The sequence below is a fragment of the Sciurus vulgaris genome, assembly GCF_902686455.1.
Source record: "Sciurus vulgaris genome assembly, chromosome: 5".
NCBI lineage: Eukaryota > Metazoa > Chordata > Mammalia > Rodentia > Sciuridae > Sciurus > Sciurus vulgaris.
In genome coordinates, this window is record NC_136465.1 from 164,620,423 (window position 1) to 164,635,146 (window position 14,724).

Genomic DNA, 14,724 nt, shown 5'->3' on the forward strand with positions numbered 1-14,724 from the left:
GCAACCCTGCTCTCCCGCAGCCCACGCGTGCAGGCTGCGCTCCACACCCAGGGGCCTTGCCTGCTTCGGGAAGGACGCAGCTCTCTGGGAACACGGAGGGACAGTGTTGTGGCCAGGAACCCGCCCTGCAGACCTGGAGTATAACTTAAGTTCTGATTCTCAGCCCCAAAGTAAAGGGTCCAGCTCATCTTTCCTTGGAACGTAGTCAGGACTTCACCCAGAGCCCATTCGTTCCTTCTTGCTGCCATTTTAACTTCTGACTTATTAGCGTCACCACTGAACAAAGGAACGCCGCAGGGCTTGTTTTAACGCGATGCCATCGGCTACCTGCAGCATCCGGCACGGACGCCCCACCCATGGGCTGCCCACCACTCCCCACATGGAGGGACAGCTCCAGGACGAAACCACAGGGGTCTCCGAGCAGCGCAGTGCCAGGGCGGAGAGCAAAGCAGCTGCCTGAAGGAGGCCGCCTGCCTAGGATTCCAAGGAATCCATCCCACTGCCACGCGGGCTAAGCACGTCCCAGCTCCACTCTTGTCTGTCTCCAGTGGCACTGTCCTCACGCACCGTGCTGGGCTGCCGCCGCCCTTTCCTGCCCACGTTTCTCTCGTTTCTTTCTTTCTCTCCCACCTTTACTTCCTGGAGCAGAGTGTTAGTTTAGTTTAGTTTTTAATTCATCAATTTTAAGCAGCCTCGTTAAGCCTCCTGTGTTCTTCCATCCCGATTATGTACGTGTTTGGGGGACACAGGAAGCAAAGGCAGTGACAAAACGCACGTCTTAGACAGGTGCCAGGTACTAATGTGGTTCTGGCGCTGACTCAGGTACGAACAGGGCCACATGCTTCGATTTTATTTTTGTGTCACCAGAAAAAGGATAATTTAATTTTCTTCACACAAGGAAGAAGCTTCTCCTTTAATCACTACTGAGCAGTTCAAATCTCCTTTTCAAAAGAATCACCATTCTGTGCGAAAACTACCAAGCCCCCGTGTGGGTTCCACGGGATCGAGCAGGGTCACGGTTCCCTCAGCCTGGGCCCTCCCAAGCAAACCTGAGGAAGGCACTCTGACAACTCGGGGCGAGGGGTCGTTGCTTTCTAACAGACTTGGGGTTTGCTTTTAAAACGTCGCACACGTTTGGTGGTTGTATTCAGGGTAAATTAAAAAAAAAAAAATCTTCCGATGAGCCTTTCGGTCGGGACTGGAAACCAGCACCACTGCACTTATTGGTCTGGCCTCACGTGCAATTAGAGATGAGCATGATCAAAAGCCTGAGGTTCCCGCTCAGTGATGGATTCTCTTGACACAAGCTAGTGGTGTATTCCTTATTATTTTTAACTTATGAAGTCTGAAGTCCTGGTGCAGCCACTCTGGAAAGCAGTATGGAGACTCCTTAGAAAACCTGGAATGGAGCCACCATTGACCCAGTTATCCCACGCCTTGGTTTACACCCAAAGGACGTAAAATCAGCATACTACAGTGATGAAGCCCCATCAATGTTTATAGCAGCTCAATTCACAAGAGCTAAACTGTGGAACCAACCTAGGTGCCCTTCAATTGACAAATGGATAAAGAAACTGTGGTATATATATTACAATGGAATATTACTCAGTCATAAAGAAGAATAAAATCATGGCATTTGCAGGAAAATGGATGGAATTGAAGAAAATCATGCTAAGTGAAATAAGCCAAACCCAAAAAAACCAAAGGCCGAATGTTTCCTCTGACAAATGGATGCTGACCCATAATGGAAGGGGAGGGAAGAATGGAGAAACTCTGGATAGGGCAGAGGGGAGGGAGGGCAATGGAGAGGGAATGGGGTTCAGAAAGATGGTGGAATGAGATGGACATTATTACCCTGTGCACATGTATGATTCCTACAATGGTGTGACTGCATTGTGCACAACCAGAGAAATGAAAACTTGTGTTCCATCTGTGTACAATGAGTCCAAATGCATTCTGCTGTTGTGTATAACTAATTAGAACAAATAAAAAATAAATTTAAAAAACGGCCTGCCAAACTGGCCTTGGGTTAATGTGTGCCAGTTCTACCATTGTCTCCAGCCCCAGGTGACATGATGACAGGGAACCAATCTCAAAGTGAGGGGAAACCTTCACCTTCAGTATCTGCCCTCAGATTTCCTGTATCTTTTCTGCTTAGGAAAAAAAAAAAAAAAAATTAAGGTTCTGTATTTCTGAGGAGCAGGCACACTGCACAGACCTCCAAGCATCAGGTTTGGGCTTCTTTAACCAGAATTTTTTTATAGGCATGTTCTTCAAACACAATGAAACAAGAAAGAACAACAGGACTAGAGGATTTGGATTCCCCCTTTTTTTTTTAAACATCACCTGAGTTTTTTCAAGACTATTCTTTTTTTGTTTTGAACCAAGGATTGAACCCAGGAACACTTAACTACTGAGCCACATCCCCAGCCCTTTGATATATTTTACTAGAGACAGGGTCTCACCGAGTTGCTTAGGGCCTCACTGAGTTGTGAGGCCGGCTTTGAACGCACAATCCTCCTGCCTCAGCCTCCCCAGCTGCTGGGACCGCAGGCATGTGCCACTATTCTTTTATTCATTTTTTACTACTTTGATTTCTAAGAGACATAAGATTATCCTTTAAGTTCAAAAAGACACCTATGCTCTCTGAACCAGTCACAGAGGTCCTCACTCACAAACAGGCACTCCCCGAGAGAGCAGGGACCTGCCTGCCCAGCCACAGCTGAGCCCCAGAGTCCTGCACAGAGGAAGCATGAGTTCCCACCCTGTCCTCCCCTCCACAGGACTCGCACTGATCACTCCAAAGCATTCAGGTCTCCGAGAACAGCACGCCTTTACAGATGTCCCTAACCTGTAATACCTGCCTCAGTCGCACTGTGTGCTTGGGAAATACTATACACCACTCAAAACCCAGGTCAGAGATGGCCTTGTCCAGGAGCCTTCCCAAGCACCCGTCCCAGGAAGGAGTTACGCCTTGCTGTGTTCCATTCCTGAACGGCTCTGCCCTGTCCCCTCCACTCCTGACATTACAGCAAGCTATTTTCACCTCTGTCTTATCTGTGTGGCCTCCTTAAGGTAAGCCAGGAACATAGTAGGGAGCGGGGTGGTTGATGGAAGATTGCTAAACTGACTTATTCAAAGAGAAAGGCATTTCTCAATGATCCACACATTTAAAGGAATTAATGCAGTAAGAATTACTATTTAAGGCATTAAGTAATATTCTGAGGTAAATGCAATGAACTCAGTTACAATACCTGTGAGATCCTTTTCTCGAAATTGTACAACAGGTAGAACCATGGCGTCTGCCAGCTGTTTAGCCAGCTCTGAATGGAGAACATTAAGCTGAAAGAAAAAGAACTCTCTTGAAGAAAACTGCATCCATTACCACTGGCAGGTCTCAATCCACCAAGGGACCACGCTGAGCACTTCTGTGTGGTTACACAACTCGGCTGGACTTCCTTAGCAAATAAATACACTCATAAAGCTGTAAGTGAGAGGCCTAGAGGCACTAAAAAGGTAACGCAAGGCTCCTACTAACTGGGCCATCAGTGAAGCTTGCTAAAGGCGGGCCCAGCTGTCTTGGCTCACTGTGTAAACTCTGGTTCCGTGTTCCTGGGCTGCAAACCCAGGAGAAGGGGAATGCTGTATTTGCTGGCAGTAACCATGGCTTGCAGGCAGAGGTCAGCACAGCTAGCTGCCTCCCAAGGCCACAGCTCGCTCGCTCTCAGAGAGGACTCGGAGTCACACCAGAAAAACAGGCTGGCTGGGAACAAGCCCTGAGCCCAGGGCCAGCAGCTTGGACGAGCGGCCGCAGGCCTCCACACTGGGTAGGAGGACCTGCGAGAAGCAAGCTGGCTGCATTCCAGGGTGACCCTCCTCACCAGACGCTTTCAATGGCTCTAGGTTCCCTCTCCCCCCCCTCTGCCCTGCTTAATCTGTCTCTGTAACCATCTGAGAGAAATAAAGAGGCTCTCCCGAGGGCCACCGCTGGGCGCTTTCTACGCAGTGCTAAGCAGTGCCTGCTTTAGCACTCCACCGCTCAGTCCTGGCCCGCTCTGTGCGTCAGGAGTTAACTATGCCCGCTGTTCAGACAGGCAAAACCCTCCAAGTCCAGACAGCAAAGAAATGCACAGCCAGGGCTGTGACCACAGGCTGCTGGCACCCGGAGCGCCTGCTCTTCCTGTCGCGCAACCTGGGACGTGGCACTCGGTCCTCGATGCTCACAGTGCTGTCAAAGCGTCACGGCTTTGGTGGGGCTCGGCGGCCTAGGCATCGGCAACTGTGGGCGGCTGTCCCTGCGACCGAGAGGCACGCTGAAGGATGTTCTGGATCCCTGCTGAGTGGCAGAGGGCACATCACCTGCCATCTCTTCTGGAGTCCGTGCACGGCAAGGCTTCCTGCAGCAGTGACAGCCGCCACACACACGTCACTCTTGGCACACACACCTCCCAGCAGGCCTGGCCCTGTAGCACAGGCTGCCGAGCCGGCTTCCGCAGGCTTGAAGACTTGCCTAAGGCCAACCCTCCGCGGGCAGGAGAGCACCGGACGGGCTGTCGGCACGCTGCTCCTCTCCCACCCCAGTGGAAGCCTGGCTGCCTCACTCTGAGGGATACACAAAGACGGCCGGGCCATAAGTGCCACCAGGTGGAAGGTGCTGAGGATCGGTCCAGATTGACCTCTCTAAGAAATGCACTGGCTCTCACGAGCAGTTGCTGAATGACCGCCAGCGCTCCTGCGGTGTGCGGGCCTGTGCTCGATGCCCTGATGGACGTCAGAAGAGCTTTCCCACTGCTGCCATCTACCCGATGCAGAGGAGCAAGGGGCTTTCCAATCGCCGTGCACTTCAAGAATGGCAAACTTCCTAGTTGGTCATTTTCTTCCTAAGGACCCAGAGGTTTGTGCCATCAAAATTCTTCCTGCTGTGTGGCTTTTGAGATGTGAGGGATCCTTGTCTCCATCCACTGTGCATTTGCTGAGAAGAGTGGGAAGAGTGTGGAGCAAGCATGGAGCGTGAAGCACAAGAGCATCACACAGAAAAAGCAATGAGCAAGAACACCTGCGTCCATGCCCGGCGGCGTGAGGATAAGACAGCAGCAGAGAGGACCAGCCAGAGCGCCTGACACAGACGTCCTGGCGCTCCAACAGTGGAAGCTGTGCTGACAGCGACCTGCCTCAGGTACGATCCCGGAAGTGCTCAGAAACTTGGCTGCAGGGGAGACCACCCAGCCCAGAACCCCCACAGGACCGACAGGGAAGAGCTCATTCCAACACATTCGACTAACACACCAACCACACAAACCTCTGCCACCAAGTTCTCCACCTGGGTGAGACCCAGGGAGAAGAAACTCCTCAGACCCACCCTCCTCCTCCCGGGCCAGGCCGGCCGGCAGCCGAGCCTCCTCCTGGTCTCCCGGGAGGCGGGGCTTGTGGAAGGGCTGCGGTGCCAACCTCCAGCTGCCCTGCAACTGCCCAGAGTCCACCCTGGGGGGGCCGCTCCCCACCGCCAGAACCAGCTCTGCTGCCCAGGAAGAAATGGCCTCCAGGAAGGATGTTAAATTGGAGGTCTTAGCTGCGGGGTTCTGGCAGCCAGCCCCGCTTCCTCAGCAACTCGCTTCTGTCCAGAACACAGGCGGCTTCAGCGGCCAGTCTGCTGCTGCGCCCCAGATGACTTATTCAGTGTTGATTAAGAATTCACTCACTCGTTCTTCTCACTTTACTCCTCTGGAATTACACTTTCACTCCTCCGACGTCCCTTCCACACATATTTTAAACAGCCGCGAGCGACGGTGAATACACCATTGTGATATAACGAAAATAAACGTCGAGTCTCTGTTCCTGGCATGGAATTCCTAAAACCCTCGCACTTTCCTGAGCAACAGGCAACAGGGAGCATCTTGTTCTGATATCTGGCCTTACAACCAGTCCCCGCGCCATCAGACCTTAGGACCTCTGGGTGACGAACTGCCTTTCGCTCCAGTAAGAAAGCTCCTGGGAATATTTTTCCCAGTGTCTTTGCAGAGGCAAAGGAGGACCTTGAGGTGAGATCATCCCTGATTTTCCAGGTGGGCCCAAATCCATGAAGTGTCCTTAGAAGACACGGCAGAGGAACACGGGGGCAGGGAGGCCTCGCGAAGTCAGTCAGTGCCAACACCACAGGTCCCGGCACAAAAGCCACAAAAGCTGGAAGAGGCAGGAAGGCCCCCCAGGGACTTTGGGCGAGTGTGGCCCTGCAGACGCCTTGTTTTAGTCTTCTGGCCTCCAGAGCTATGAGAGAATACATTTTTATTGTGTGAAGCCATCGAGCTGCGGTGATTTATTATGGCTGCTCTCAGAAACTAATACACCCTCCTTAGGAAACGGAGCTCTCAGAAATCCTCCTTCGGCTCTATCGTTAGTGCCTGTCGAGCCTTTCCCCTCGACCCACAGACAGACAAACCAGTGCACAGCCTCTGTGGTGGAATGAAGCCTGGAAGATCAACAAGCTGAGTTACCTTCTCGGATATTTAAAAATGGAGACTGGGACAAAATAAGGATGAAAGAAAATTCAAAAAGAAGTAAAAACGTCCCATGTTGCTACCTTACCTTATCCACCACTTCAGAAAAATAGTGGAGTGTAGAAATTACTTCTTCATCACCTTTGCCAAGTGCGAAATTCTAAGACCAAGAATGAGAGAACCAGGCGTCAGCTGAATGAGCGTCGCCCTCCCAACACCACCTCCCACGTCCCTCCTGCCAGAGTGTCCAACCAAACAAAGCTGGAGCTCCCTGCTCCGTCCTCCCCGGGGGTGCTCCACTGCCCCCTCTGGCCATTCGGTCCTTGGTCACCACCCTTCTGAACATGAAGGTATCTTGGAGGGCTTACTTCCTGGAGTTAGCGTGGAGTCCCTGTGGCCCCCAGAGGCTGAGGCTCAAGGCAGCCAGCTGGCGACCTCTGTGGGCTCCTGAGGCCACCTCACAAGGACTTTGGGATGATCACTACTTAGTATTTATCAGTGGGAAAGAAAGGAAAGGACCAAAGGAAAAGCGCTGGGAAAGAAGGGAAGGGAAAGAAGGAAGAGAGAAAAGGGAAGACGGAAGAAAAGGAGAGGAGAGGAGAGAAAAGCAGCACAAATTTCTAAAGGATGCCTTCGGAGAATTCCTTCAAAAGAAGCCTCTGAGGAGAGACCTGAGCCCCGCGGCAGTGGCACAGAGCCTGGAGTTACCTGCTTTTCATAGGCCAGCAGCTGCTTGGAGAGCTGCTGGGTGGCCAAGCACATTTCATTCTGTAGGGAGAAGAGAGAAGGAAGTGAGATCGCCCAACACATGTATGGTCCCTAAAAGGCCTTCTCAGAGCCTCCTTTAAAAAGCGACGTGCGTGTGCCTGTGGGATTCAGAAAACAAAACCAAGACAAAGCCAAAGGTTAATGCTTGCCTTTTCCCCACTGCGTCCTTTGCAAATTACTGTCCCTTCTGGTCTTTTCATCAGCAAGCAAGTGCAGCAAAAAATTACGATCTGCCAACATTCAGCAAAGACATAGTCCCTGTCCTGTGGACTGACTGGGGAGGCAGACATCCAAAAATGGTCCCTTGCATCATGAGAACTACAAAGGACAGAGGCTGGACTCACGGGGAGGCAGGGACAGAAGGACCCAGATGGTCTCTAGGAAGAGATGGCTTAGGCAGAGCCCTGCGGAAAGACGAGGAGGCGGCCACAGAGTGAGCGTTCCAGCAGGAACCAACGTGTGGCAGCGGCACTCGGCCTGCCCAAAGCTCTGCCTGGCAGAGCGGGGCTGGAGTGGGCCGCGGCAGGGGAGTGGGAGCCGCAGCACAGGCAGAGCGGGCCTGCGGGGCTGGGCCAGGGCCTCCCTGGAAGTGTGACGGGATGGAGCAGCACCAGGAGGGTCAGCCCTGGGTCGGCCACCACAGATGTGACAGGAATACCACTGAACTCGGGTCCCGGAAAACCCGAGGCAGGCTGCCACCTGTCCCCCTCCCACCCCGGACACAGGGGGTCCCTACCACCAGGGAGAGGCCACCAGCCAGCCAGCAGCAGGCCCACACTAGCACCACTCTTCAAACCAGCTTGCTCTTGAGAGGCCAGAGCTGCATGTCTGCCCTGGCATGGTGGGGAGGGCATGGCTGAGCTTCGTGGGCCTGGCCTCGTTCCTTTCTCCTAGGGTTGCCGTTCCTTTGAGGGTTAAGTCCTGAGTCTGCAGGAGCCTGCTTTATTCTTTGCGGGCCCCTCGTAGCCAAATCCCACTTTTGGGGGTACCCTCTCTGCAGACAACCAGCCAAACTGTTCTCTGCCATCCTCCACTGCCCTGAGGATGGGCGCGATCACCCCACGAAAAGCGGCCCTCTCCCTGTTCCCCAGGAGGTCAAACGGGGCCCCTGGCTTTGCCTCTGACTGGCATGTGGCCCCTTCAAAACTGATGGTAACTGGTGGCCACATGGCTGGGAAGGCGGCAGGTCAACAGCCTGCAGCGCGTCCTTCATGTGGACAGGAACATGCAGCTGTTTCGCGCACGGCCGGTGCCGAACGAATGGTGAACGAACACGCATCTCAGTTCCGAGCGGGCGTTGGCAGTGCAGGGTGCCCGCCAGATGCTGCGCGCCACGTGCTCTGAGTTTCCTCATTCGATTCTGATAACCCTGAAAAGCAGGTCCTAATAATTAATTCAACTTGACAGATGAAGAAACCAAGGCACAGAAAGGTTAGGCCACTTGCACAAGGTCACACACAACCAGTAGTGGCCGGGCTAGGGCATGAATCCTGTCGTCCCATCCTAAACTCACTCTCTCAGACAGGCTCTCCCTGACTCCAGCTGCCAAGGGACGAGAGAGGACAAAGCCCAACTTCACGCTGGGGCCTGCAGCCTGTCTGTAAAGGGCCAGAGGGGAGGGCACACACGTGTCACTGACACGACTCTACCGTGGCTTGGGGAAGGAGCACAACACTCCCCTCGGTGGCTGCTCCCCAACGACTGGGCTGCGCCAGGTCCCTCCCAGGAACCCTGGGAAAATGCCGCTCTTCCGCAGGTGTGCTGTTCCAGGCGACCGAGATGCTGCTCTTCCAGGCTGGCGTCAGGGGACCCGCACACTTACAGTGGCCTGGCCCCTGCCCAGAGGCCTCAGCACAGGAAGTCTCCTGGCCTTACCCATAACCAATCCATAGTGCGCGAAGGCTTCGTGAGCCCTCCGCCAGCTCAGCCCACGCACCCATGCCCTGGGAGGATGGCACCTCCCAGCACAGGCATCCCAGCATCGCTTGCGAAACTGGGCGCAGGGCAGGCGGAGTGGAGATGAGTAACCGCGTCGCTGGAGATGCTGCTAGTACCTCCAGTATTTTCTAAACTTCTGACATTGCTGCTCAGTGCTTTTCACACACAGCACATTCCTGCCCGAGTGAGCCCATGAGTATGTACTACTCTTATTTCCATTTTACAAAGAGTGATGCTAAAGTTTAAAGAGAATAAATCTGCAACTTAGTTAAAAAAAACAAGATGACTACAGTGCTTAAGACAGTGCTGTCCCACCCTCTCCAGTTAACATGCAGGTGGGCAGGCCTCGGAGGTCTAGAAGGGACACACAGCTCACGCGTTTCTAGCTGCAGCCCAGCAGAAGAGGCGGCCTAACAGATTCTAAATGGAGTCCCGTGAATAACATGGTTTATGGTTGTTTTTTTTTTTTTTTTTTTTTTTCCTTTTTCCAATGCTGGAGGTTGAACACAGGGCCTCCCCCATGCTAGGCAAGGGCTCTTCCACTGAGCCACGTTCTCTGCCTGTAACTCCTTCTGATGGCTGGGAAGAGTGTCTACCATGGACATTCTTACTGCTTCTCAGAACCCTTTAAAGAGCTGGCATTGGGGTTCGGCGCCTGCTCAGCACACACGACCCGAGTTCCATCCCCAGCACACACACACACACACACACAGGCAAGCGACGTGAGGTTTGTGGCAGTACCTCCCGTGTTGGAGAGGACCTCCCATGGCTGTGGCTGAGGCAGAAAGACCAGTGGCCAACAAGTCCAACAGGAAATCCGAGCTCCTGGCAAGGGAACGTTTATCTTCCCATGACACTGAGAGCTCACGAACTGCCACTGTCACCTAAAACTACCCAGAGGCCGCTGTGGGCAGCACCATCCTTGGCAGCCATGAAGGGAGAGGCTGGGAGTAGGGTGGATGCAGACGTTCGCTCAGGTCTGTGCCTAACGTGTGGCCCGAGGCTGACAGTCACAAGCCGGGGCACACGGTGGCCCTTCCAGGTGGGACGCAGCAAGAGTGGAGGCTGGAGCAGCGCAGCTAAGGAGGCTGAGGGATGCCCGCTGAGGATCTCAACTCTGCCCGGTGTGGGCAACAGGACGAGCAGAGTGGATATTTGTGGAAGAAAAATGTCTGGTGGTTGTAGCTGTAAGACGCACCAAAGGGGAGGGAATAGACAAGGGGGACCCAACGGGAGATCATTCCGAGCGCTGAGGACGTAGATTTACGCTGGGATGTAAATGAAGAGTCTGAGTCAGGGTCAGAAAGCGCTGCAGAGGTGCCCGAGGCAGACCCAGGAGGCAGGAGGCAGGAGTCCAGTGCAGCTGGTCTTCCAGGAGGGAGGCCACGAGAGGACAAAGCCCCGGCTAAGGAACCGAGGGGGCACGGGGCTGGGAAGGACAATACCGTGTCTGGTCAGGATGTGCAGACCTTCAGGTGGAGAGGCCCCACACCCAGTCCTCAAACACAGAAGGGCTGGGCCCTGGGGACAAAGGCAACCGCTCCCTGAGAGCTAAGTCCACAAGGGACATGGAGCCCCACTCGCCGCACCATCAGCGGCACACCTGCCAAATGCACAGGGCATCTGGCCACACAGCGAGGGGCACTTTGAACAGGAAGGAAGTGCCAGGGGCAAGGAGGGTGTCAGGGACACTTTCTCAGGCTTGAGGTCAGCCTCCGAGGCCAGGAAGGACGTGCGCCAGGGCAGGGGTGGCTGGGGCCTCCTGGCATAGGCGATGGACAGGGGCGTGGGGCCTGGCATATTCTGGCACAGCCGGAGGCAAGGCTAGTGGAGCAGGAAGACACCAGGTCCCAAAGAGCTAGTGTGCCTTCCTGAGGGTCCACCTTCTGTGGGCCACGGAGGCACCTAAGAAGGGAGGGAAGTGAGAAGTCCTGAGGCGATTAGCCGGGCTGCAGGGTGCAGGAAGAACAGACACCTTCCTAAGGGCAAGAACCACATTATCCCAGGGAGACCTAAACATCTACACGGTGACAACAGGCAAAAGTCGTTTGGAATAAAGATCCAGAGTTCAGTGCTGGGTGCAGTGGCACACACCTGTAATCCCAGTGACTAGGGAGGCTGAGGCCCACAAGTTCAAAGCCAGCCTCAGCAAAAGTGAGGTGCTAAGCAACTCAGTGAGACCTTGTCTCTAAATGAAATACAAAATAGGACTGGGGATGTGGCTCAGTGGTGGAGTGCCCCCGAGTTCAATCTCCAGTACCCAGAAAGAAAAAAAAAGATTCAGAGTTCAGGAAGAGACAAGGACTAGAAACAGATTCGGAAATAGCCAAGCTATTGCTAAAATGGTCTTGCCCAGGGGCCAAAGGGAGGCTGTCCAGAGAAGGACTCCAAGAGAATTCTGCAATCCAAGACCAAGACCTAAGGGGTCAGCAGCAAAGGGGCACCAGGGAAGAATAACTGAGAACGATGGGCAGAGACCGGCAGGAGAGCCAGGAGAGAGCCTGTCTCTGGAACCAAAGGAAGAGAATCAGGCACTGTCGGAGACGGAGGGCGCCAGAGGCTGTGCACCAGGTATTGGGCAGGTGGGGTGGGGACCAGCTGCCACTGGTGTTCAACTTAGAAAGTGTGCTGTTAACACCAAGAACACGCTTTGTGCCAGGGTCCGATCTTAATACTTTGCAGATATTGATTATAGAATTAATCCTTGCATCAATCAACCCTGTGAGGTGGGTATTGTGTGTCCTCTGTTGATCTGATGAGGAAACTCAGGCAACGGCGTGGCTTGCCGTACCCAAAGTCTTGCCCAAGTGACCAAATCAAGACCAGAATTCAGATCTTGTGAGCCAAGGTCACACTCAGCCTTCATACCTGAGAGAAGGAGCCAAGCCCAGCACAATCCTTCACGCCAATCATTACAAAGGCCTTCGCTGCCAGCGTGAGGGAAAGCCGACGATTCCACGTCAAACCCAGCGCGGGTGCCCAGGTCTAAGAAGTTGTTCTCAGAAACCACTTGGGCCCTCGGTGCCCTCAGACCCTAAGCTACGTAACTGCTCTCAATCTGGTATACAGGCTTCAGTCTGGCTCGTTTTTCAGGGCTGTTAAAACGCACTGATGAAAACCATTCCGACAAAAACAAAGAAACGTACTCTGGGATACAAAGAGGAACCGGGTCCACCTCTGACACACTACGAAGCTGTCCAACGGGGGCTGTACTCTGTAATGACAAGAAGCACCTCTGAAACCTCAAACTTCTCTAACCTCTGCTGCCACGTGAGGAGACCAATGTGTCAGAGAAGCAAAGCATCGTACTCAAGCAAGAGTACAGGCTTGGAGTCAAAGATCTGAGTTCAAGTTCTGGTTCTGCCACTCGTCAGCTGTGACCTCAGGCAAGTGACATAACCTGAGTTTCCTCCTCTGTAAATGCACAGTGTAATAACCCCACTCCTTTGTTATGAAGGCTAGATGAGCTAACGCACAGCAGACGCCTAGCCTAGGGTATGGCACCTGAGTGTCTCCTAAATGGAGCTCCTGTTTTTACTGTGACCCTGTCTGTCCCTCCCTGTCCTATCACAGACTCACAACCTGGATGCCCACTGTTCTCATTCTGATTCCCAGAGGGTACAGGAACTTGTTTAGCTGGACATCTGTAGGTGTCACCACTGAGAGAATGGCGGTCTTCGTTACCAAATTTATGCACATTTCCCTCCGACTATTTTACTCCTATTCTCTCCCACTCTCTTCAGCTCAATTTGAGAGGACACTATTTCCACCTTCAATCTGAGTTTTTAGGATCAAGAATTTAGGATCTGTTTCTAGGTTCAGTAGTTCTATCCTCCAAGAGCTTTGGTTAAGAAGGGGTGGAGAGATGGAGCTGTGTGGATCATCCTGCCTGGCCAGAGGAAAGAGAGAACCTTCTCCACAGTTCTCGCTCCACAAAATTCCTTCCAAAATGTACTTATTTAACAAAAAAAAAAAAAAAAAAAAAAAGCAAAAACAAAAACAAAAAATCCCTGCAAGCACCACCCACAGAGGCTCAGCTTCTGTCAGGAGAGGAAGACAGGCTATGAGAAGGCAGGGACAGCCACCCCACAGGGCCCTGATTCCTTAGGACAGCAGCTGCCAGGAGATGATCCGCGTAATCACCACGGTAAAGCCCTAAGAAGTCCATTTTGAAAAATTAAAAAATGGTAAACCCTTTAGGGAAGAAACAAAATTATGGCAGATATACAGAATCAGAGCAAGTATTATAACAAATATACTGAATGCAAAATTTATGTGGATTTAACTGTGTAGGTATAATTATGCATCTGTTCAGATACTACTAAAGCTTTTAAACTTAGTTTTTTGAAAACAGTAAAGTGCTCCAAGCAACCAGTGTCCGACCTGTCAGTGACTGAAATGTCCACAGCTTCTTCCATTCCAATGACCCACAGGGCAGGACTCAGCCCCACCACGTGCAAAGGCACGTGACAGCAGGGACCAGATGTGACCCCTGGGACTGCTGAAAACCACTTTTGGCATATAGCTGCATTTCAGAGCTTATGCCAAATAAAATATAAAAAGTTCCCTCAAACCAGTCAAAATAAGAAAAACTGCTCACAGAACTTTCTATACTTTTTCTCTTTCTAAAACTAAGGGCTGAAGGACAGTCACCATTTGCCAGCAGCAGAGGCCTGAATTTTAAAATAAAATAATGAGATGAGCATCATGGTGCACACCTGTAATATCAGCAACTCAGGAAGCTGAGGCAGGAGGATCTCAAGTTTGAGGTCAGTCTCAGCAACTTATTGAGACCCTGTCTCAAAACAGAAAACTGAAAAAGAGTTGGGATGAAGCTCAGTGGTACAGCATAATACTCAGTGCTGCAAAAAATAAGAAGAAATAAAAAATAATAATGAAAAATTATGTTTACATACCTGTTTTTAAAAAATAAAATTTTAAAATTCTATTAAACTAATTCAATATGTCTTAGTGGAAAGTATTTAAGGAATAACATAAAATAAAACCAAGAAAATATAACTCAGGGAAAACAAATGAAAACAGAAATATTACTAGCTTAGAAATATACATGTAATGTAGCCGTATGGTGGTGCACACCTGTGATTCCAAAGACTTGGGAGGCTGAGGCAGAGGACTGCAAGTTGGAGGCCAGCCTCAGAAACTTAGTGGGACTCCATCAAAAACAAAAAGGGGGCTGGGGTTGTGGCTCCATGGCAGTGCGCTTGCCTAGCTTGCGTGAGGCACAGGGTTTGAGCCCCAACACCACATTAAAAAAATAAACTAAATAAGCAAAATAAAGGTATTGTGTCCATCTACAACTAAAAAAATGAAAAAAAAAAAAAAAAGGGTTGGAAGATTCAGAGAATTTTCTTTCTCAAATTTAAAAGACAACGCAACACCTAAACTTTCAAGTGAGCCTGACTAACCAACCGTCCGTGCCCCGCAGACCTGAGTGCAGCTCAGTGACTTGCTCAGCCTGCAGCACTGACCAACACTGTCACTAGCCTCTGCTGCAGGAACCAGG

General features: G+C 51.9%; 1 protein-coding gene across 5 annotated transcripts in view; it reads right to left on the reverse strand.

Moving 5' to 3' along the window:
• Positions 1–14,724, reverse strand: part of APPL2 (adaptor protein, phosphotyrosine interacting with PH domain and leucine zipper 2) — a 58,188-nt gene that overhangs the window by 35,202 nt on the left and 8,262 nt on the right. For all 5 annotated transcript variants that reach the window (XR_013764248.1, XR_013764249.1, XR_013764250.1 and 2 more), the window contains exons 3-5: positions 7,203–7,262; positions 6,583–6,654; positions 3,255–3,342 (exon numbers count right to left, since the gene is read on the reverse strand). Coding sequence is in view for 2 of the 5 variants with exons in the window: in XM_079142897.1 (XP_078999023.1) it covers positions 3,255–3,342; positions 6,583–6,654; positions 7,203–7,262 (220 nt within the window). In the remaining 3 variants the exon portion in view is untranslated. The remainder of the gene's footprint in view (positions 1–3,254; positions 3,343–6,582; positions 6,655–7,202; positions 7,263–14,724) is intronic.